Below are 20,969 nucleotides of genomic sequence, written 5' to 3'. Positions count from 1 at the left end.
AAAAGAAAAAAAATCACCTTCCCGGAGGCAGTACACAAATGGCTTCTCAGAGGGGGCAGGGAGAGGAGGGGAGACCGAGGGGCAGCACAGCCAGGGAGGCCAGTTCAGGAGCCTGGGGGGGCCCTACATGGGCCCCCTGCTCCACCCAGTCTGGTGTGTGGGATGCCAGGAGCCCCCCAGCTGTGCCGTGATCCTGGGCCATGCGGGCATCACTTGGTCAGAGCCACCCCGGCTGGCGGCTGCCTGCAGCTGGCATCTCCCGCAGCAGGAGCAGGGGGCTGCTCTGGTGGAAACACCCCCCTTGGGGAGGGGAGAGAGGGTCCTCTGGGTCCTGCAGAAGGCTCGCTGGGGTCTGTCAGAGCACGAGGGGGCACGGCCCCGCTCCCTGCATGGCACAGTGGTCCCTCGGTGGGGGCTGGGGTCAGGTGGGCACAGCAACGAGTCCCGCAGGGCCCTGCCCCAGCACCTGCCCCGCCACGGGGCTCACCAGGGGCTTGAAGCCCAGGTTGTCCAGGGGGATGCCAAAGGCTGTCAGCTTTGCCTCAAACGTCTGCAGCATGTCATTGTGTGCCTGCAAGAGAAGTGCTCCCCAGTCAGCCCGAAGCCCAGCTCCAACCCAGCCCCTCCACGCCTGGGCAGGGGCTCCCTGCAGCCCCTTCACCGGGGCAGGTGGGGAACACCCAATGTGCCTGCCTTTGCAGGGGACACTGGCCTGGCTGGGGCCTGCCTGGCCCAGGGCACGAAGCAGCTCAGCTGGGCTGCTCGAGTCCCCTTCCCTCCACTCTGTGCATGGCCTGGGGCAGCAGGTCCCATTTCCACCCCCCTAAGCCACAGCCATCGCCCCCCAGCCCCTTCCCTCACCTTACAGGCTCGGGCCAGCTGGAACTGCAGGTCCTTGATGGTGGAGTTCTTGGAATTGAGCATGTCCTGCAAAGGGAGACGGTGCATTAGGCAGCGGCTGCTCAGCCTCGGCAGCATGGTGGCCGTGGCACGGGCGGGAGCAGCGTGGCAGGGTGCACGGAGGAGCTGCTGTGTGGCTGCCGGGCTGGCACCAGGGCCCAGCTCATGCGGAGCAGCTCGCAGCACAGCCTGGCAGGCAGCCACCACCCTGCCCCCTTCGAGCTAACACTGCCAGGGACAGCCAGCCCCAGGCAGAGGCAAGGGATCTCCCTGACCAACGCTACAAATGCCGGCACAGCCCTGCCATCATCGCCTGCCCCGCTGCACAGCAGGGGAGGCGATGGCAGCACCTGCTCCAGCAGCACCGCCTTGCCGTTGTGGCACCAGGGGAATTACAGAGAGGCTGCCCACAAAGACGCTGGAGGCAGCTGCGCAGAGGAATTCCTGGACCCCAGCAGCTGCAGGAGAGTTGGACACCGTGACGCCTTCCCAGGAATGTGTTTTCCTTCCTGCTGCTGTGACACCTGCTAGAGAAGTGCCACATCCGCTGCCCTCTCCTACAGGCCCCAAGCCTGGCCACTGCTGCATGCACCCCCAGGGCACCCCGGCAAGAGGGTGCCCGCAAGCTTCGTGCCACCTGCCACGGAGGGGACCTGGACGGGGACAGGCTGGTGCGGGATGGCACCAGGGTGGTGGCCAAGCCAAGCACAGAACCCACGTCCCCTGTCTCAACCCAAGCCCAAGCAAGTGCTGCTTCTCCGGTTACGGCTGCGGCAGGCTCCAGGAATGTGGGTCTCTGCACCGAGGCTTTCTGCGTACGTATTTTTAGCGCAAGGCAGATGCTGCTGAGCCCCTGGGAACCCGGGTACGCCTTCCCTGCAGGCAGGGAGGCCAGGGGAGGCTCACCAGCTATGGCTGCCCCTGCACAGAGCACCCCGTGTTGCTGACGGACCCCTGCTCACAGCTGGCTGCTCCGCACCAGAGTGCCAGGGAGTGCTGCTCGGCCTGGGGCCATTCTCCTCGAAACAGGCCCCACCTGAGGGACAGATCAGTGCCAAACCCCGACACCCACACACTCTGCTCTCAAGGGAGAGCCGGAGTGCCCTGCAGCACTGCACATGGCCCCAGGAGCACCAGGAATGAGTGATGTGGCAGCCACAGCTATGTAGGACGGGGACTGGCACGCCCCAAGGTCTGTGACCAGCCCTGAGCAGCCCCTGCCCCCCAAGGCCAGCCTCCACTCAGCCCCACAGTGGCACATGGTACCTCCAGCTTGTGCGAGACCAAGGAGATTGCGCTTGGGTCGAGGCTGGAGGCTGCAAGGACCTCGCTGAGCTCCACCTCCTTTTTCTCCAGGACGCTGAGCAGTCCTTTCAGCTTGCGCTCCAGGAGCAGGTTCTTGAACCCTGTTTTCTGCTGCACTTCGTTAATGGCTTTGGTGAACTTCTGGTAGAGCTCATCTCGCTCCGCCTGCACCTGCTCCCAAAGACAGCATGTCTTCACACCACCCCCAGGACCCCCGGGCTGGCGGCCACCCAGGGCTAGCATCAAACTGGTCCGGCAGCTCGGCCCTGCCTGCTCCAGCCAGCGCCCAGCCGCTGCCTGCAGCACCTGCGGCCTGCAGGGCAGGCAGGTGTGGCAGCACAGCTTCCCTGCATGGCTGGCACCCCCTCAGCACCTGCACTTCTGCTTCCTCCTCCCTGCTGGACATGGGATGACCCCAGCAGCCAACAGGACGGGCCAGGGGTCCCGCTGGGCACTATTTCAGACCACAGAGAGGGCCCTGCAGCACACGGGGGTCTCTCCTCCTCGCAGCTGGCAGGAATCCCTGGCTCACAGCTAGTTAATGTGTCCTAATTAGGACACGATCTCTCCTCCAAAGCCTATTTCTGAATGCACTGAATATGTTGCTGCCTTAATGATGGATTGTTAACGAGGCCTCAGATCAATGTTCATATTCCTGGGGATTTCTACGAATTGCAAATGAGCTCCCTTCTGCCTCAGCAGACTTATCTGGGTTAGCCGGGGGGGCGCAGGGGGGAAAAGGCTGAGTCTGGGACAACTCAGTCTACAGGACATATCTGGAGCTGCCCCGGCACAACAAGCTGGGGGGAGCGACCCCTCAACACTGGCAGAAGGAGGGAGCGAGCCGAGGCTGGTGGAGGGAGGGTTGGGGGTGGCCTGTGACAATCTCTCCCCGTGGCTCTGCCCCCAAGCTGCTGCTGCGGCCAGTCCCTCGCAGGCCGGGAGGGAACTGCCAGAGCGTGCATGACTGCTTAGCAAAGTACAAGGCCAGGCCTGTCTGCTGACCGTGGGAGACGCCAAAGCTGTGAGAAGCTTTGTTGGAAGCAGCAGTTACCGCGCAGCTCTGGATTTAGAGCTTCAGAAAGCCCTCAGCTAAGCGCAGACTCTCTGCTAAGCCCTCACACCCAGTCCTCTGTGGAGGGGACAGAGTTTGGAGAGGGAAGTGGGATGCCCAGCCCCACCTGCAGCTCTCACCTTAACAAACCTCTGCTCCAGTACTTCGTGTTCCCACCGAAGATCCTTCAGTTCCTTCTGGGTGACTTTCAGAAGGGCTTTTGTGTTCTGCAAATGGGAAGGGACAGTTAAAGAGCACGGGTTTCTCTGGGAGGTGTGGGGGAAGCGTTTTGGCAAGGGAGGAGAGTGATCAGCAGAGATGTGGGTAAGAAAAAACAAGCACCACCCAACACCAACTCCCTTCCCTCTGTGCAGCAGGGGCTACTCCAGTTTCTCGCTGCCAGAGTCCCGGGAGTCCCACCTGAGATCTTACAGACACCCAGCTGGGTGGAGAGGGACTTGAAGGACTTTGCTCAGGCATCTGGCCAAGCCAAGCGGCAGAGGTCACTGCTGAGCGACTCCCTCCAGGGAAGAGCCAGGACAAGGCTGGCCACTCACCATCAGGGCTGCCTTGTCCTTGTCATAGTGGGTCAACTTCTTCTGCAGCTCAGACACCTGTTCCTGGACCTGCCGTAGGGACTCCTTCTGCTTGTTGTTCTGGAGCAGCATGTTTGTATTCTCCTTTTCCAAGTGATTCTCTCTCTTCTTCACCTCCTCCATCTGCTCCTGTTCTTGGGAACACGAGTGCCAACTCCTGGGGGCTGCCCTGCCTCTCAGAGCTTCCCACACTGTCAGGATACCCTCCCGCTGCTGGCCCAGCAAGACCCATCTCCCTGTGCTCTAGAACTACACTCATGTAAGAGTGTAAAACCCTTAAGAGACCGGCTGCACCTACATCACCACTGGGAACTGGCCAGATCTGGGTGAAATCCTCAGAGGCACAGTCCCGTGGTGGAAGGGTGACATGTTGCAGGCCACGCAGGCCGCAGCAGAGGGGCAGGCAGTACCTTCAGCAAGCTGATGAAGGCCAGGTTTTTGGTGGTGGTATCACTGTAGTAGTTCTTGATGTCACTGAAGGCTTTCTCATGGTTCCTCATCAGCTCGCTGATGTGGTTGTTCTTCCTCTCCTCCACGTTGTGGATCTCAGTCTTCCTCCGCAATTCAAGCTCATCCCGCAGCATTTGCATCTTCTTGGTGTACTTGGCCTCAATCTCTAGGGGAGCGCACAGGGGGCTGAGTGAGGACCTCCTGGAGACCCCATGTGATGCACTCCAGGTCTGTTAGCCAGCACCAGCCTGGTGCATGCCACTGTGGCATTACTTGAGGACAAGATGCTGATTAGCAGCGTCACCGCAGCTGCCACCAGCGTGTGGAACAGTTATGCTGGGACCATGGTGAGCAGAGCCCAGAAATAGCATCCTTGGAAAGAGGGCATGGAAAAGCTCCAAGTCAGTCCATGCGAACCTGAAACGTCCTCCAAGGAGGACGTCAGAGCGAGGACTCTGCAAGGGCTCCTCCAGCCACCCCACTCCACAGGCTGGAGAAGTACTACCAGGCAGCTGCCTGCAGTGGTACAGTGTGGCAGCAGTGACAGGCACCCTGCCTGCACCCCTCAGCCCGCACCACGGGCACATGCCCTCGTTCCATTCACACGATGCTGGGGTCCAGCAGCCCCAGAGCACAGAGGAGCAAGAATTGGGGTAAAACTGGCCAGAACTGGGGGAAAAAACAGCCAGAAGTAGGGAAAAACCATCCTCCTTTCTTAAGGCTCTGCTAGGGAGACCAGCAGCGCAGCAGAGCTCAGGGGAGCCTTCCCCTGCACACTGACAAAGGGAGCTCACGAAGAGCCTATATGCACATCCTGACCTTTCACTTGTCCCTCAAAGACGTTGCACAGCCGGGTGATCTCCTCCTTTTGTTTCTGTTAGGGAGAAACCATGCATAAGAGGCAGACAACCAAATCCTGAGTCAGCCACATCCCAAGGGATTCTCTCCTGCTTCCTGGGAAAGTCTCCTGCCATGCCACCATTCCCACATTATCCAAGCAAAAGGCAGCTTGTAGGTTCTCCAGTTACTCTCACAGCTCCCTGCTGCAGGAGAGGAGTTTCACAGGAGCTGCCCAGGAATGCTTTCTCCCCATTCCTGCACTGACTTTCTAGTGCATTGGTTACCAGTGCTTGCAGGGAACCCCACCCCACGGAGAGAGCCAGGGAGGCAAGCTCATGCTCACAAGCTGGGGCTGCAGGGGCTCAGCCTGAGGCCCCCCACCTCCCTCTATGGCAGAGGTACCTCACACAGCTCTGGCCCAGCCCAGGACGTACCAGACACAGGTTCTTCACCACCACCTCATGTGCCAGCTCCTGCTCCTTCAGCTCCACTCTCAAGGAGCCCATGTCTTTCCGCAGCTCTATTTCCTGGGCCCAGTGATCATTCTGGGCCTGCTTCATGGACAGAGTGCGCTCCACCTTCACCTCGGTGAGGTTTTCCTGGTGTTCGTACAACAAGTGCTTCACCTTCTGCTTGTAAACCTAAAGACGAGCCATGGATCAGGTGAGGGGCTTCAGCAGGAGACACCCGGAGCTGGAATATTGGCCCAGATGCTCCTGGCTTGCATCCCACCCAGCTCCTCCTCCTCTTTCCCTCTCCTCTTTAGAGCTGCCTGGGGCTCACCAGGAGCTTGGGGCACTCACAACACCTCCGAGCTTTCTCCCCTCCCACCTTGATCTCCACTTGATGCCGCTCCTCTGCCTCCTCCATTTCCCGGTCCTTGTTCCGCAGCTCTGCTCGCTTCTCCTCCAGCTGCTGGCGGGTGATCTCCCAGAAGGTGTGAATCTTGTCACGCTCTAGCTGGTAATAGTTGCGCTCTTCCCGTTCCCGGTCCAGCTCCTCCCGGAGGCGCACAACATGCTTCTGCAGCTGCAAAGCCAAGAGAAAAGGAGGGAAAGGGGCAAGGAGGCCTTGGACAGCTGCTTTTGCAAGACACCCGTGGCAAGCCATGTCACAAACTTGGCAGGACACAGTGGCTGTTACTGGGATAGAGAAGCGCAGGAGAGAAGGGGAGGAGCCCTAACACCCTGGGCCTGACAGAACCCATCAGCCTCTAGAAAAGGAGTAACAAAACTTTATCCTACTGTAAGTAGCCTGGGCTCTCATATTCCGTCTCGCAGTGTCTGCTAACACCATTCTCGGGTGCCTAAATACTACTGCACCATAGAATCATTTAAGTTGGAAAAGACCTTTAAGATCATAGAGTCCAACCATTAACATAATGCCACCAAGCCCACCACTAAACTATGTCCCTAAGCACCACATCTACACACCTTTTAAATCCCTCATTTAAAATGACTCCACCATTTGCCTGGGCAGCCTGTTCTAGTGCTGGACAACCCTTTTGGTGAAGAAACTTTCCCTAATATTCAATCTAAACCTGCCCTGGCGCAACTTGAGGCTGTTTCCTCTTGTCCTGTTGCTTGTCACTTGGGAGAAGAGACCAAGGTGGGGCAACTTCCTTTCAGGTAGTTGAGTTGTAGACAGTGATAAGATCTCCCCTCAGTCTCCTCTTCTCCAGGCTAAACAACGCCAGTTCCCTCAGCGGCTTCTCAGAGGACTTGCGCTCCAGACCCCTGATCAGCTTCGTTGCCCTTCTCTGGATGCATGTCAGTACTTTTATGTCCCCCTTGCAGTGAGGGAACCAAAACTGAACACAGGATCGGAGGGAAAGCCTCACTAGTGCCAAGCACAGGGGGACAACCGCTGCCCTAGTCCTGCTGGTCACACTATTTCTGGTACTGGCCAGTGTGCTACTGGCCTTCTTGGCCACCTGGGCACACTGCTTGCACTGAGATGTGCAAGATCTTATCCCAGGAGCAAGGTCCCCAGGCCACAGCCATGTCCTCCTCTGTTTGTAGGACAACCAGCAAAACAAGCCGGATTTGGAGCAACCAAGGGGCAGCAGCTGCACCTTCCACCTCTGCCTGCCCTCCCCAAGCCTATGGGAGCCTCCTGCCTCAGCAGCAATGTCACTGAGAGCACAACAGGCTGTAATCACAGAACTCCAGGCTAAGCCCATCACCTGGCTGAGCTGGGTGCTGGGGTTATGGAGTCAGGGAGAAAGCAGTGAGGGCACAAGGCTGCAGAGCAGTGTGCCCCGGACCAGCGCAAGGGAGGGTAGGATGAGATGGCTGCTCCTTCCAGGGACAGCGAGAAGCCCCACACACAGCCCAGACAGGTGTCAGGCAGCAAACTGAACCCTGACTGCTTGTCTTTGTCACCCTCTTCCACCTGTTGTCACCAGAGCCAGGCATCGAGCAGGGGTCCCGAGCGCTGTTCTTGCAAGCAGCAACACCCTCATACCCGGGGGTGGGCTGGGAGATGGGGGATCTCTCACCTGCTCCTTGCTCATCTCCACTGGGGACAAGCCATCCACCACTGCTGGAGCTTTGCTCCCTTTCGCTTTGTTTTCTGCCTTCTTGTCTGCCTTCTTGTCTGCCTTCTTGTCTGCCTTCTTGTCTGCCTTCTTGTCTGCCTTCTTGTCTGCCTTCTTTTTAGGTGCCTAAGGAAAAAAAGCAAAATGCACATGGTGCGTGCATGTGGCTCTGGTGCCAGTAGGAAGCTGTGCTGCTCAGCGCCCCTGCACCACCCCAGGCCACAAAGCATACCTGCTCTCATGGCAGAGGCAGGATAAGAAGAGTGACGGTCCCTGGAGAGGAGCCTCCGAGACCCCCCAGGACACCGGCAGCTCATGCTCTGCCGCTGCCAGCTCAGCCCTGCAGTGAACCCCTAGGCACACCTACCCAAACAGATGCCTCACGAGTGTCACCGCAGTGCTGTGCATGGTGCCAAGGGGCTCCCTCCCTTCCTCAAGCACGGGCTGGGCACCCCCAGCCCTGGGGGCTCCCTCCCCAAGAGCGAGGCAGGCCAAACTGCCCCCCCTCCCAGCCCTCCGGGCTCCCTCCCCATGAGGGGCCAGGCCCCTCTGCCTGCCCTCCCGGCCCCGGGCAGGGGCAGGGGCAGGGGCAGGAGCAGGGGCAGGGGCAGGGGCAGGGGCAGGCTCCCCCGGTCTCCCTTTTCCCTCGCTCCCGGCCCGACCCCGCTCTCACCATGGCGGCTGCCGCTGACGCCGCGGTCTCCAGGCAACGGGCGGGTAAATCTCGCGAGAGGCGAGCAGGGGTAGACCACGCCCCCTAGCAACGCGGAGCCCCGCCTTAGCAACGGCGGCGGGGCCTGCTCCGGCCCGGGGCGGGGGGGCAGCCGGAGCCCCGCCGTGCCCGGCCCCGCCGCTCCGCACCCCGGGCTGCCCGCCCGCCGCGCCCCGGCCCCTGGCCCCTCAGCTGCGGTCCCCCAGTGCCCCGGCCCCCCCTCCGCGGCCCAGACCCCGCCGCACGCCCGGGCCCCCGGCGCACTCCCGGTTCTGCGTGGTGCCCCCCCTCAGGGCAGCTCTGTCCCCGCCCCCAGCCAGCCACCCCCCGTGTGTCCCCCCCTTGCCGGACCCGCGGTGCCGCTGGTCCCCCAGGGCAGGGTGGTCCTGTGCCCCCCCCCGCCCCGCCTCCAGCCCCGCCCCCGCCGCGGCGGGCAGGACCGTGCGGGCTGCGGGCTGGCACCGGGCCCGCCCCGCCCAGCACCGGCCCCGGCCCCGGCCCATGGAGGCTCCGGGAGCGGCCGGCACCGCAGGTGAGGGCGGGGAGGGGGGGCCGGGCCGAGGGCGGGGGGGCCGAGGGGGCAGGACCGGAGCGCCCAGCACTGTGGTCCCGGACCGGGCGGGAGCCCGCAGCGTGCGGAACCGGGCCGGACCCCGTGGGGCGCGGAGGGGCCGGGGGCACAGCGGGATGTAGGGCGGGGGGGTGCGATGGGGTGTGCGTGCAACGGGGGTGTGTGCGCAATGGGGGTGTGTGCAACCGTGTGTGTGTGCAGAGGGGGGGTGCAACCGGGGGGTGTGTGTCCAATGGGGAGGTGCAACCAGGGGGTGCAGTCGGGGATGTGTGCAACTGGGGGCTGCTACCGGGGGTGTGTGGAATAGGGGAGTTCAACGGGGGCTGCAACCAGGGTGTGCAGCTGGGGCGTGTGCAACCGGGGAGTGCAATGGGGGTGTGTGCAACAGCGGGGTGCAACCGGAGGGGTGTGTGCAACCGGGGGGCGCAACCGGGGGAATGCGACACGGTGTGTGCAATGGGGGGGTGTAATGGGGGGATGCAGCTGGGGCTGCAAAGGGTATTGGGGAGGGAGGGGCGGCGGCGGATGTGGGAGTGCAGTGGGGAGCCAGCCCAGGGTACGGGGTGCCGCTGGTGGGGCAGGCAGAGGCAGGGGGGTGCCGGGGCAGACCCCCCCCCCCGTGCAGGTGTGCCAGTGCTGGTGGAGCAGTGCGGCAGGCTGGGGCACTCAGGGATGGGGTGGTGGCTGTCCCAGTGGAGCTGGGGGGGCCCTGCTACTGGGAGGGGACTGCAGCGGGGGGCTGCAGCAGCGGGCTGCAGTGGGGTCCTGCCTGGTGACACAGGTGGTGCCAGGGCTCCCACGCACACCCATCCCTCCTGTGTGTGCCCGCACACAGCTGTGCCATGACCCCTGTCACGATGTCAGCCCTGGCAGTGCCCTCCTGGGCCACCGCTTCGGGGGGACAGTGCCACTGGGCCAGGCAGCGGCAGGAGTGTGGCCGGTGGTGGTGGGGTGGCCGGGGCCGGTTGCTGCCTGGCTCTGCGGTTTGACGTGAGTCAGCAGAGCGGCGTGCGGGAGGGAGCCCTGATGCTGGTCCCGCTCCCCGCCAGGCAGCCGGTGAGCCCAGGCCGGAGCGGGGCAGTGTGGCTGGCGGCGTGGCTGGCGTCGCGGTGTGACCATGCAGGCCGAGGCCAGAGGGGATTTCTGCGGCAGGGACCAGCACCCTGGTGCGTGGGGGCTCGGGGACAGAGGGGGGCCAGGAGGCTGCTGGTGGGCAGGGGAGGACACACTTTGGGTAGTGACACCACCACGTCACCGGCTCCACTGGAGCCGAGCGCAGTGGCAATGTGTGGGGTGGGACAGCAGGAGCGGGCAGCCCCCGTGTGCCCTCCCCCCAAACCCCGGGGAGCTCTTCCCAGCAGCACAGCGGGTGGGAACCCCATTTCCCAGCCGCAGGGAAGGTGCCAGCAGCATGGGGTGCCTGGTCCCACCTTGCGGGGCCAGGAGGCAGCAAAGCTGGTGCTGGGCCAGGGTGTGGGGTGTCCCTGCAGCTCCGTGTGCCAGGAGGAGGAACTAAACTGTTCCCTGTAATGCCCCTTTCCCTATCCCAGCTCCTTCGGGTCGGGGGAATTTCTGTCCTCTGCCCCACCGGCACCACGGGGAAGGAGATGCCCAGCCCACGCTGAGCCCATCCCGGTACCATCTCACGCTGCAGCACGGTGATGGCGTGGCCCGTGGTGCTGGGGCACAGCTGGGTCGATCCTGCTTCAGCACCAGCCTCGGGTGGGCCGGGGACCAGGTGCTGCTGCAGGCACACCCTGCTCACCCTCAGCACCCGCTTGCCCCTGAGGGGTGCCCAGGCACGGCTGTGCCACCACCACGGCTGCCTTGGCCCCGCTGGCTCTTGTGGGGAGACAAACAGTCCCTTGTCTGGGCTCCGGCACAGGCCATGCTTTTGTCTCACCGACACAAAAGGCCTGTGCGGGGCAGGGTCGCAGGATGCCAGCTGCCAGCATGGGGCCCCGGGCAGCTCTACCCATCCCCCTGGGCCCTTCTGGGGGTCCCACTGACCCTGCCCCCCCCTGCCAGGACACCCCATGAGGGGCTGGCAGGGCTCCAGGAGGGAGTGCCATCACTGACATGGCAAATGTGGGTATGGCAGAGCTTGGCAAGGAGACCCTGGCCACAGAGCACCCGGTGGGGACCCCCACTCACGGGCCAGCACCAGAGACCCCCGGAGCCCCTGCAGAGGAGCAGGGTGGCATCCCCATCCCCAGCACCAGCCTGCTGCAGGTCACTGAGCGCAGACGTGAGTGTGGCCCTGTGTGGGCATCCCCTGCCTGTCCCTGGGGCCTCTGCAGTCCCCTACCTGTCCCCAGGGTCTCTGCCAGCCTCTGCAGACCCCCGCCTGTCCTTAGAATCCCCTGCCTGTCCTAAGGGTCCCCTGCCTGCCCTGAGCATCCCCTGCTTGTCCCTGGGGTCCCTGCCTGTCCCCAGCATCCCCTGCCTGTCCCTGAGCTCCCCTGCCAGCCATTACCCCTGCCGAGCCCCTCTTTCCCCCACCGGCTGCCTGGGTCCCCAAGCATCAGCCCCTCAGCCCGTCCCCAGGGTGCCCCATCGGGCAGTGGCCGGGTGCCCGAGCGTGGCCGGCTGCCCGCAGAGCCCCTGAGCAGCGTCTCCTCGCTGGAGGTGCACTTCGACCTGCTGGACCTGACGGAGCTGACCGACGTCTCGGACCAAGAGCTGGCTGAGGTCTTCGCCGACTCAGACGAGGAGAACGTGGCCGGAGAACTGCCCGGTGGTGAGCGAGTGGGGCCAGCCGCAGCCTGTCCGTCCCGGCCCGTCCATCCGTCCATCCCTGAGCCGTCTGTCCCTGCAGGGCTGCAGCTGCAGGCCGTGCCGCGGGCCGGGTACCTGCGCTCGCCCTCCTGGACCCGCGCCCGGGAGCAGGGCCGGGAGAAGAAGCACCTCAGTGACCCGGAGCTGCCACCAGGACCCCCGGACGCCTGCCTGCCTGCCGAGCGGCCGCGGGAGCCCTAAGGGCTGCCCCGGCACCGGGGCACGGACGCCGGGGCCACACCGGGGCACGGACGCCGGGGCCACACCGGGGCACGGACGCCGGGGCCACACCGGGGCACGGACGCCGGGGACACACCGGGGCACGGACGCCGGGGACACACCGGGGCACGGACGCCGGGGACACACCGGGGCCGGTGGCTCCGCCCCGAGCGCGGCTGGGGCCCGTCCCCGCCGCCCTGCCTGCAGGGGCGGGGCACAGGACTGGCGTGGCGGGGCACCGCGGCCCGGCCCCGGGCAGAGGCGGCCGCCAGCCGGCGGGGGTGGCCCGGGGCCGGGCACAGCCGGTAACCCGGCGTGCCCGCTGTTCTCCGGGTGGCAGGGAAAGGGCAAGCGGCGTCCCCGCCGCGGGGAGCCGGCGCAGCGCGGGGCCGGTGCCCGCCCGGGCCTCATGTAGCAGCGCTGTGTTCCGGTAAAACCGACCGACCACCACCGCCGTGCCTCTGCCCGTCTCCGTCGCCGCAAAGGGGGGTGGGGCAGAGGGCACCGGGAGGTGGACCCGGCGGCTCCCGGTGCCGCTCTGGCTGCCGCGCCGCACGCCGATGACGTCACATAACGCGACGCGCCCCGCAGCGGCCTGCAGGGCGGCACCGGGGCCCGCCCGCACACAGGGGGCCGGGGGGGCTCAGCCCAGGGTCTGCCCCGGTGCTTCCTTCCCGCCCTGCGGAGCCCCGGCCCCGGCGGGTAGACCCCGGCCCGCCGCTCCCGAGCGACGGCTCGGCCTCTCCGAGCCCCGCTGCCTCTGGCTCCGGTACCGCACACGCCCGCCGGCCCCGGTGCGCCCCCGGCCCCGATGCCGCCGCCGAGCCAAAGCAGGTAGACGAGTGCTGGGTTGCGCAAAGAGGCCTCGTTAATGCTACAGGAAAGACGGAGGGGCCGCGGCCCCGCCCCGCCGGCCCAGCCTCCGCAGCCCCGGCCCCGGCCAGGGGGCGGGAACCGGGTGTTTCCCCCCCGCAGTCACCAGCGTTATCCCGGTAGTGTCTGTCTGGGGCTGGCGGGGGGCCCTGCCCCCCCGTGCTGCCCGGCCCGGGCCTAGGGCAGCCCGTAGAGCCTGGGGTGGTCCCCGCTATGCCGGTTAACCGGGACCTGGCACCTCCCGTGGGGCTGGGGACCGGCAGCGGCTCCCCCCACCGCAGGGTCCAGGCCCACGCAGCGCTGCTGACCCCACGGGCAGGTGGTCCCAGCTGCCTCACTGAGCCACCCCAGCCCCACACAGCCGTGGGGCAGCTGTGGGGCCAGAGGCCCCCCCTCAGGGCTCTGCCTCTGTGCCAGGGTCCTGGAAGAGGGACCGCTTGCGCAGGCTCAGCCGGGCACACTTGGGGCAGGTGGTGGAGTTGTCGTAGTAGCAGTCCCTGCAGGGAGGGGACAGTGCCGGGTCGCTGCATCACTCCACTGTCAGGTCACCTACCCACTGCCCCTTCACCCACCACCCCCCCCCTCCCCCCGGTCATCCCACCACCTGGTCACCCACCCACCACCAGGCCCCCCTGGGTCACCCACTGCTGGGTCACACACTGCCCTGGCTCCAGTGCCACCCACGTGCCCCCTGCCCACTGCCACATCACCGGGCCGGGGGGAAGCGGCTGCCTCCAGTGGGTGCCAGTACCGGTGGAAGACGGCGGAGCAGTCGGTGCAGACGGAGGTGTGGCTGTCGAAGGGGAAGAGCACGTCGCCCTCCTTGCAGAGCTCGCATACAAAGCCCTTTGCCTGGCAGCGCTGCGGTGGGAGCGGGCAGAGGGTCCCAAAGGTGCTCAGCGGGGACCCCGCCACCTCCACCGCCGCGTGGTGCTGGCCCCACGGGAGCCACGCCGTGGGTCACGGCTGAGTCTGCCCCCCGGTGCCGGCTCACCTCGCAGTCCAGCTTGATGTGCTTGGCAAAGAGCGTGTGGATCTCTGTCAGGGAGCAGCTCAGGCGCCCGGCCTCGATGTCGATCAGGTCCTGCAGCGAGTACATCTCATCGTTCTCCACAAAGTGCTGCCGGTCCTGCAGCTGCAGGCGGACAGCCTGTCACCATCAGGCCTGTCCCGGGTCCCCCCACCATCCCAGGGTCTTCCCAGTTTGGCCGCCCACGCGGCCTGACCTGCAGCAGCAGCCGCGCCTCCATCGCCTCCTTGCAGGTGATGAAGTAGGGCTTCATGAGCAGGATGTCCTGGCGCAGCTTCTGCAGGGAAACGGGACAGGAACGGGGATGGGAATGGGGACAGGAATGGGGCCAGGAATGGGACCAAGCCAGGGAAAAGGGCAGTGGCAGGGGCAGACCCTGCTGCACTCACCCGGATCTCTACCAGCTCCTCCACGTAGTTGAAGAGCAGCGGGTTGATCTCCCGTAGCTTCAGCACCGGCCGTGACACCATCAGCGCCAGGTACCGCATGCTGCAGCGTGACACCTGCCCACCCACGGTCGGGGCCACCATCACCCCGCCGGCACCCAGCTGTCCCCACCATCACGATCCCGGGGAGCCTCGGCACCACTGCCCAGGGACCCCATCACCAGGGACACAGCCCCCAGGGACCCCCATTATCAGCAACACAACCCCCAAGTGACTCCTACCCAGGGACACGGCCCCCAGGGACCCCCATGACCAGGGACACAGCCCTCCAAGTGACCTCCACCCAGGGACACAGCCCCCAGAGACCCCCATGACCAGAGTCATGGTCCCTCCAGTGCCCCTGAGCCCCCACCACAGGCACCTTGCGTGGCTCGAAGTCCCAGTTGTGGATGGCACGGGCGGGCACGACGGCCAGATCGTTCCAGTGGCAGCTGCTGCAGTAGTAGAGGCCGGTGTAGTCGCACTGCCGGGCCTCGCTGGGCACCCCCCCTGCAGCGGCACATACGCCGGCACACATGTTGGCGCATGTACCAGCACCGCACCCTGCCCGCCCCCATGCCATGCAGCCCCGTGGGACACACAGCAGCAGCCAGGAACACAGCAGGACCCCAATGTCCCCTTCCCGCGTGCCATGGAGCCCTTCAGCTCCCAGCCCCACACAGCGCCCCAGCCTTCAGTTCCCCAGCCCCATGCAGCCCCCAGAGAAGCCCAGCCCCCCACATTCACAGCCCCCAGCCCCAGACAGCCCTAGCCCCAGGCCCCCAGAGCCCCCAGCCCCACACATCCCCCAGTTCCCGGCCCCCCACCATCCCCAAAGGAGCCCAGCCCCACACATCCACAGCCCGCAGGCCCCCAGCCCCACACATCCCCCCAGTTCCCGGCCCCGCACCGTCCCCAAAGGAGCCCAGCCCCACACATTCACAGCCCCCAACCCCAGGCAGCCCTAGCCCCCAGGCCCCCAGAGCCCCCAGCCCCACACATTCCCCAACGGAGACCAGCCCCACACATTCTCCTGCCTCCAACCCCCCAGAGCTCCCCAGGGGCGCCTAGCCCCACAGCCCCACAGCCCCAAGCAGTTCCCCAGCCCCCCCGCCGTGGTGGCGCAGCCTCACGGAGGGAGACGGGGGCACGGCACTCGGCACAGCGGTAGTCCTGGCTGTCCAGCCCGCTCTCGGGGCAGATGCTGAGCTGGTACTCAGCCTGATGGCTGACCTTGGCCCGCACACAGGGCTTGCTCACCAGCGGCAGGCACTTGCTGTGGCACCGGTAGTAGCAGCCTGGGGGCGCCGGACAGACAGACGGGCAGCCGTCAGCAGGGGGATGGGGATGTCGGGCTGTGGCGGGGGGGTGTCCCGGCCCCACCTGTGCAGGTGTACCAGGTCTGGATGAGGCCCCAGATGATGGTGCTGCACTTGTCACACATCTGCTTCACACTCTTGCTCTTCTCCTTGTAGAAGCGATGCTCCAGGACCACCCGGATGTTGGCTCATCCTCGCTGGGGTCCTGCGGAGGGGGCGGGTGTGAGAGCTGCGCCACTCCCCAGCCCCACAGAGCCCCCCCGGCCTGGTGCCGGCCCCACCTTCAGCTCCTGCAGCTTGAGGCGGAGGTGGATGAGCCGCACCACAGCGTCCTTCTGGCGCTCAGAGTGCTCGGGCAGCGCCAGGATGGCCCGCTTGCACTCCTCGATGGCCTGCCGCAGCTGCTGTACGTCCGGCGCCAGGATCAGGCCCTGCGGCAAGCGGCGGGGGGCGGGTGGGTTGGTGGCCCTCCACCCCACACACCCCTCCCCAGCCCCACACACCCCCCTCCCCACTCTATACACCCCCCCTCCAGCCCCACATGCCCCCTCCCAGCCTTACACGCCCCCTCTCCGACCCACATGCCCCCCCCCCCATACACCCCCTTCCCACCCCACACGCCCCCTCTCCAGCCCGCACTCCCCTTCCCCAGGCCATACAACCCCTCCCCCCCTCCCCAGCCCACACCACGCCCCTCCCTGTCCCACACGCCCCTTCCCAAGACCCACACGGCCGCTCCCCGCCCCGCCCGCCCCCAGCCCCACTCACCACGGGCCGGGAGAAGTGGTCCTCGGCCAGGCCCCAGGTCCAGGGCACCCTCGGGGTCCCCGGGGCACGGCTCCGGCTGCCGGGCTGCAACGGGCCGAGGGCGGGGGGGCTGGGACCGCCGCCCGCCCCCGCCGTGGGGCAGGTAGAGGGTGGGGGGGGTCAGCACCCACCTGGCGCGGGGGCCCCCCCGTCGGGCCGCTCCTGCTGCTCGGGGGCCTTGTTGAAGGGGTTGAGGTGGGCCTGGCGAAAGCGGGCCAGCCGCTCGTCGTACGCCATCGCCGCCTGCCCTGCGGGACGCGGGGCACCGCCTCAGCCGGCCGCGGGCACGCGTGGGCCGGCCCGTGCCCCCGCCCCCCCCGCCCGCCTCGGCCCACGGCCCCCCCATTCCGGCCCCGCTGCAGCCCCCCGCGGGGTCCCGGCCCCCCCGCGCGGGCCCTGGGCCGGCAGCGCCCCCCCCTCACCGCCCGCCGCGCGCCGCCGCCAGCCCCGCCCCTCCGCGACCCGCCCCCGCCAGCCCCGCCCCGCCGCGCTGCCGCCCCCTGCCGGCCGGAGGAGCGCAGTGCGCAGCGCCCGGGCGGGGCCGCGCCGCGGGTGAGGCGGGGGGGACACCGGCGGCGGGGCCGCGGGGACCGGACCCGCCTGCACGGCCCCCCGGCTCCTCCTGCCCCCTGCCCCCTGCTCCCCGCCCCAGAGACCCCCGCCCCACGGCTCCCGGTCCCCAGGGCCCCCCGCCCCACAGTCCTTTGTCCCTGTAGCCCCCCGCCCCACAGTCCTTTGTCCTTATAGCCCCCAGCCCCATAGTCCCCATCCCTATAGCACCCTGGCCACAGAGCCCCCAGACCCATAATCGCCATCCCTATAGCGCTGGCTGCAGAGCACCCAGCCCCACAGTCCTTTGTCCCTATAGCCCCCAGCCCCACAGTCCCCATCCCTATAGCACCCTGGCCACAGAGCCCCAGCCCTTTGTTCCTATAAACCCTCGCCCCATAGTCCCCATCCCAATGGTGCCTTGGCCCCAGAGCCCCCAGCCCCTCCTCTCTCCCCCCGGGAGGGAGCGCCAGCCCAGCCTAGCTCTTGCCCCCCCCCCCCCCCCCCCCGCCCGGGGCTCAGTACCCAGGCTGGAGCTGGGGGCCCCTGAAGTCAGACCCATGCTCAGCCCTGGGGGGGGCACCTCGGGGTCTGGGCCCCACCTCAGGTGGGGGTGACAAAGGGCCAGCGCTGCCCTGGCATGGGGAAGGGGACAGCCCCTGCCCCAAGGTGGAGGGGGTTGACAGTGGGGACAAAGGCACAGGCACCACACCCAGGGAAGGTGACACCTGCACCCCAGGGCACTGGGTCTGTGGGGCACACAGTGGGTCCCCAACCGCCCCCCTGCCTCTTGATGGGAAGGGGGGGGGGGGGCTGAGCCCCCCGAGGTGCCCCCAGTACTGTGTGTCCTGTCCCCCCCCCCCCGGAGCTGCAGACAGGTGGTACCTGGACAGCAATAAATTTATTAAGTATTCAAAAAAAATAATAGGACACGAACCAGTAAAAAACGAAAAGGGGGGGAGGCAGGAAGGGAGGGCAGGGGGCCGAGCCGGCTCAGGAGGGACGGGGTCAGGAGACACTGAAGGGGCACGTGGGGGCAGCCCGGCCGGGGCCCGGGGGGTGCAGCAGCGCGAAGCTGGGGGGCTGCGGGTGGCAGGCGACGGGCATCACTTGGCGCCCTGCGCCTCCGACTCCTCCTCGTCGTCCTCATACATCTCGCCCTCCTCCTCGGCCGTGGCATCCTGGTACTGCTGGTACTCGGACACCAGGTCATTCATGTTGCTCTCGGCCTCGGTGAACTCCATCTCGTCCATCCCCTCACCCGTGTACCAGTGGAGGAAGGCCTTGCGACGGAACATGGCCGTGAACTGCTCCGAGATGCGCTTGAAGAGCTCCTGGATGGCTGTGCTGTTGCCAATGAAGGTGGAGGACATCTTGAGCCCCCGGGGAGGGATGTCACAGACGGCCACCTTGACGTTGTTGGGGATCCACTCCACGAAGTAGGAGCTGTTCTTGCTCTGGATGGCCAGCATCTGCTCGTCCACCTCCTTCATGGACATGCGGCCTCGGAAGACAGTGGCCACGGTGAGGTAGCGGCCATGGCGGGGGTCGCAGGCGGCCATCATGTTCTTGGCGTCAAACATCTGCTGGGTGAGCTCGGGGACAGTAAGGGCGCGGTACTGCTGGCTGCCGCGGGCCGTCAGCGGGGCGAAGCCCGGCATGAAGAAGTGGAGACGGGGGAAGGGCACCATGTTGACGGCCAGCTTGCGGAGGTCAGCATTGAGTTGGCCAGGAAAGCGGAGGGAGGTGGTGACGCCGCTCATGGTGGCTGAGACAAGGTGGTTGAGGTCGCCATAGGTGGGGGTGGCCAACTTGAGGGTGCGGAAGCAGATGTCATAGAGGGCTTCGTTGTCGATGCAGTAGGTCTCATCCGTGTTCTCCACCAGCTGGTGGATGGACAGCGTGGCGTTGTAGGGCTCCACCACCGTGTCTGACACCTTGGGGGATGGCACCACGCTGAAAGTGTTCATGATGCGGTCAGGATACTCCTCCCGCACCTTGCTGATGAGGAGGGTGCCCATGCCGGAGCCGGTGCCACCGCCCAGCGAGTGGGTCAGCTGGAAGCCCTGCAGGCAGTCGCAGTTCTCACATTCCTTCCGTACCACGTCCAGCACCGAGTCCACCAGCTCGGCCCCCTCCGTGTAGTGTCCCTTGGCCCAGTTGTTCCCGGCCCCACTCTGCCCTGCCAGGGTGGGGGAAAAAAAGAGGCATCCGATGGCTGCCGGCACCCCCGCGCCCACGCCGGGGAGGGGACGGGGCGCTGCTGCCGGCGGCATCGGCAACATCTGACGCTGGGGCGGGGTGGGAAGCAACTGCAAAGGGCTGGCAGCATGCCGGCCATGCCGGCCCTGCGGCGCAGGTGGGGTTGCACCCATCTAGCGCCCCGGGGACGGGGACGGCCCATGAGGGGTCCGGGGACGTGGGGTGACGCCATCCCCCTCCCCCAGGGACCTACCGAAGATGAAGTTGTCTGGGCGGAAGAGGTGGCCGAAGGCACCTGAGCGCACACTGTCCATCGTCCCCGGCTCCAGGTCCACCAGGATGGCACGAGGCACGTACTTGTGAGCTGCAAGAGACCCTGTGCCAGGAGGGGACCTGCCGCTCCCCTCCCACCCACCCACCCTGGGGGTCCCACTGGGGTGGGAGCATGGCTTGTGTCCCCCCTAAACCCTGGGGTTCCATGGGGCATGGGTCATGTGTCCCCCCCCAAGCACAGGGTCCCTGTGGGGCTGGGGGCATGTATTGTGTCCCCCCCAAACCACAGGGTCCCACGTGTCGGTGTCCCTCCACAGACCATGGGGATCCCATGGGGCTGGGTGCACATGCCACGTCCCCCCCAAACCATGGGGGTTCCATGGAGATGGGTGCATCCTTCTCCCCCCCTAGCGGGGGTCTCACAGGGCTGGGTTCCAAAGCCCCCCCTAAACCTGCGGGATGGGTGTGGCCACCTGCCTCTTGTCCCACCCCAGCACACCCAGGGCCTGCCTGCTTGGGGGGGAGCAGAAGGGACGCCCCCCCCCCCGCCCGGGGGGTGTCCGGAGGTGGAGGGGCTCCGTGGGGGTGGTCGCTTACAGGAGGCCTCATTGTAGTAGACGCTGATGCGCTCCAGCTGCAGGTCGGAGTCCCCCACGTAGTTGCCGCTGGGGTCGATGCCGTGCTCGTCGCTGATCACCTCCCAGAACTGGGGGTACAGGGGCTCAGCGGGGGCGCCGTGCCCCCCCCCGAGCCGGGCGGGGCGGGCGGGGGGCGCCCCCTGGCGGCGGGGCGGCCCGCGGCGCTGTCCGCGGTGCTGAAGGGCGGCGGCGGACAAAGGCACCGGGGGGTGTGTATGGGGGGGGCGGGGCTCTTTGTCCGCCCGGTGCGGCGGGAGGGGGGGGAAGGGAGGGGACCGGGGATGGGGGTGGGGTGGGGGTCTTTGTCCGCCGCTGGGCTCCGCAGCGGCGGGGCGGGGCTGCCGTTACCTTGGCGCCGATCTGGTTGCCGCATTGCCCCGCCTGGATGTGGACGATCTCCCTCATGGTGCTGCCGGGCCGGAGCGGAGCGGAGCAGGACCGGGACCGGGACGGGAGCGGGAGCCGGAGCGGAGCGGAGCGGCACCGGGAGCGCGGGGGGCGGCCCCGCCGCCGCCGTCTCCTTTATAGGCACCTCGCGCCGCACCGGGCCGGCCGCTGACGTCACCGCCGCCCCGCAGCCAATCGGCGGCCGCCGCCGCAGCGCTGTAACAGCCCCTGCGGCACCGGCGCCGCCGCGCGCCCCGCCCCGCCCCGCCCCGCCCCGGTCGGGCACCCCGGGGCACGGGGGGACCCGCACCCGCCGGGGGCAGTCGCCCCCGTGTGCGGGGGGACCCCGGGACCCGCGGGGGGCGGCGGGCCCGCGCAGGAACGGCGGGAGCATCCCGTGGGCGGCGGGGCGGGGGGACACGCATCCACCACCCCAGCCCCCCAACCCGCGTCCCGCCACCGGAGGGGCACGGCGGGGCTGCCCCGGGGGTCCCTGGAGCCG

General features: G+C 66.9%; 4 protein-coding genes across 10 annotated transcripts; 1 reads left to right on the top strand and 3 right to left on the bottom strand.

The window, feature by feature from the left end:
* Window position 1: 1 nt before the first annotated feature.
* Window positions 2–8,508, bottom strand: GAS8 (growth arrest specific 8). 4 transcript variants are annotated; one of them, XM_055726874.1, is made up of 12 exons: window positions 8,358–8,508; window positions 7,917–8,047; window positions 7,646–7,810; window positions 5,977–6,174; window positions 5,580–5,786; window positions 5,125–5,179; window positions 4,266–4,471; window positions 3,817–3,984; window positions 3,400–3,486; window positions 2,167–2,376; window positions 862–927; window positions 2–571 (listed from the first exon to the last, which is right to left on the bottom strand). In XM_055726874.1, exons 3-12 carry the CDS (start codon window positions 7,658–7,660, stop codon window positions 422–424), a joined length of 1,362 nt encoding a protein of 453 aa, XP_055582849.1. In that variant the 5' UTR covers window positions 7,661–7,810; window positions 7,917–8,047; window positions 8,358–8,508; the 3' UTR covers window positions 2–421. The 4 variants fall into 4 exon arrangements, with proteins under 4 accessions (XP_055582849.1, XP_055582847.1, XP_055582848.1 ...); XM_055726872.1 differs by lacking the exon at window positions 7,917–8,047 and having other exon boundaries at window positions 8,358–8,498; XM_055726873.1 differs by lacking the exon at window positions 8,358–8,508 and having other exon boundaries at window positions 7,917–8,181.
* A 254-nt stretch (window positions 8,509–8,762) lies between these two features.
* On the top strand, window positions 8,763–12,471 carry DBNDD1 (dysbindin domain containing 1). 4 transcript variants are annotated; one of them, XM_055726886.1, is made up of 5 exons: window positions 8,806–8,928; window positions 10,017–10,133; window positions 11,069–11,215; window positions 11,567–11,707; window positions 11,786–12,447. In XM_055726886.1, exons 2-5 carry the CDS (start codon window positions 10,085–10,087, stop codon window positions 11,944–11,946), a joined length of 498 nt encoding a protein of 165 aa, XP_055582861.1. In that variant the 5' UTR covers window positions 8,806–8,928; window positions 10,017–10,084; the 3' UTR covers window positions 11,947–12,447. The 4 variants fall into 4 exon arrangements, with proteins under 4 accessions (XP_055582860.1, XP_055582858.1, XP_055582861.1 ...); XM_055726883.1 differs by having other exon boundaries at window positions 8,805–8,928; window positions 11,567–12,450; XM_055726884.1 differs by having other exon boundaries at window positions 8,815–8,928; window positions 10,021–10,133; window positions 11,567–12,452.
* Window positions 12,472–13,081: 610 nt separating this feature from the next.
* DEF8 (differentially expressed in FDCP 8 homolog) lies at window positions 13,082–16,768 on the bottom strand. Its single transcript, XM_055726923.1, is given in 13 exon segments — window positions 13,082–13,334; window positions 13,589–13,698; window positions 13,832–13,972; window positions 14,064–14,144; window positions 14,257–14,370; window positions 14,675–14,802; window positions 15,426–15,590; window positions 15,676–15,795; window positions 15,798–15,816; window positions 15,893–16,042; window positions 16,380–16,412; window positions 16,414–16,463; window positions 16,550–16,768. Coding segments are annotated over 13 exon segments (1,320 nt in total). The 5' UTR covers window positions 16,656–16,768; the 3' UTR covers window positions 13,082–13,231.
* Window positions 16,769–17,854: 1,086 nt separating this feature from the next.
* TUBB3 (tubulin beta 3 class III) lies at window positions 17,855–20,588 on the bottom strand. Its single transcript, XM_055726921.1, has 4 exons — window positions 20,429–20,588; window positions 20,040–20,148; window positions 19,423–19,533; window positions 17,855–19,149 (listed from the first exon to the last, which is right to left on the bottom strand). The coding sequence occupies exons 1-4, from the start codon at window positions 20,483–20,485 to the stop codon at window positions 18,074–18,076; spliced, it is 1,353 nt and encodes a 450-aa protein (XP_055582896.1). The 5' UTR covers window positions 20,486–20,588; the 3' UTR covers window positions 17,855–18,073.
* Between the last annotated feature and the right edge of the window lie 381 nt (window positions 20,589–20,969).

Source organism: Falco cherrug, chromosome 14 (genome assembly GCF_023634085.1).
Source record: "Falco cherrug isolate bFalChe1 chromosome 14, bFalChe1.pri, whole genome shotgun sequence".
In the NCBI taxonomy this organism is placed as follows: Eukaryota; Metazoa; Chordata; class Aves; order Falconiformes; family Falconidae; genus Falco; species Falco cherrug.
The sequence above is the reverse complement of the archived record's forward strand: the minus strand, read 5'-3'. Positions and strand labels throughout refer to the sequence as shown.

What these genes read in the sequence shown, in the direction of transcription:
- TUBB3 (XM_055726921.1), bottom strand. Translation starts at nt 20,485, where the DNA reads ATGAGGGAGATCGTCCACATCCAGGCGGGGCAATGCGGCAACCAGATC. An exon ending in GCAACCAGATCGGCGCCAAG is followed by an intron (nt 20,149 to 20,428) that starts GTAACGGCAGCC and finishes CTGTACCCCCAG; the next exon opens with TTCTGGGAGGTGATCAGCGA. An exon ending in CTACTACAATGAGGCCTCCT is followed by an intron (nt 19,534 to 20,039) that starts GTAAGCGACCAC and finishes GGTCTCTTGCAG; the next exon opens with CTCACAAGTACGTGCCTCGT.
- GAS8 (XM_055726872.1), bottom strand. An exon ending in TGGAGATGAGCAAGGAGCAG is followed by an intron (nt 6,175 to 7,645) that starts GTGAGAGATCCC and finishes TTGGCTTTGCAG; the next exon opens with CTGCAGAAGCATGTTGTGCG. An exon ending in TGGTGAAGAACCTGTGTCTG is followed by an intron (nt 5,180 to 5,579) that starts GTACGTCCTGGG and finishes TCTCCCTAACAG; the next exon opens with AAACAAAAGGAGGAGATCAC.
- DBNDD1 (XM_055726884.1), top strand. Translation starts at nt 10,085, where the DNA reads ATGCAGGCCGAGGCCAGAGGGGATTTCTGCGGCAGGGACCAGCACCCT. An exon ending in CGGCAGGGACCAGCACCCTG is followed by an intron (nt 10,134 to 11,068) that starts GTGCGTGGGGGC and finishes TGGGTATGGCAG; the next exon opens with AGCTTGGCAAGGAGACCCTG. An exon ending in GCAGGTCACTGAGCGCAGAC is followed by an intron (nt 11,216 to 11,566) that starts GTGAGTGTGGCC and finishes GGCTGCCCGCAG; the next exon opens with AGCCCCTGAGCAGCGTCTCC.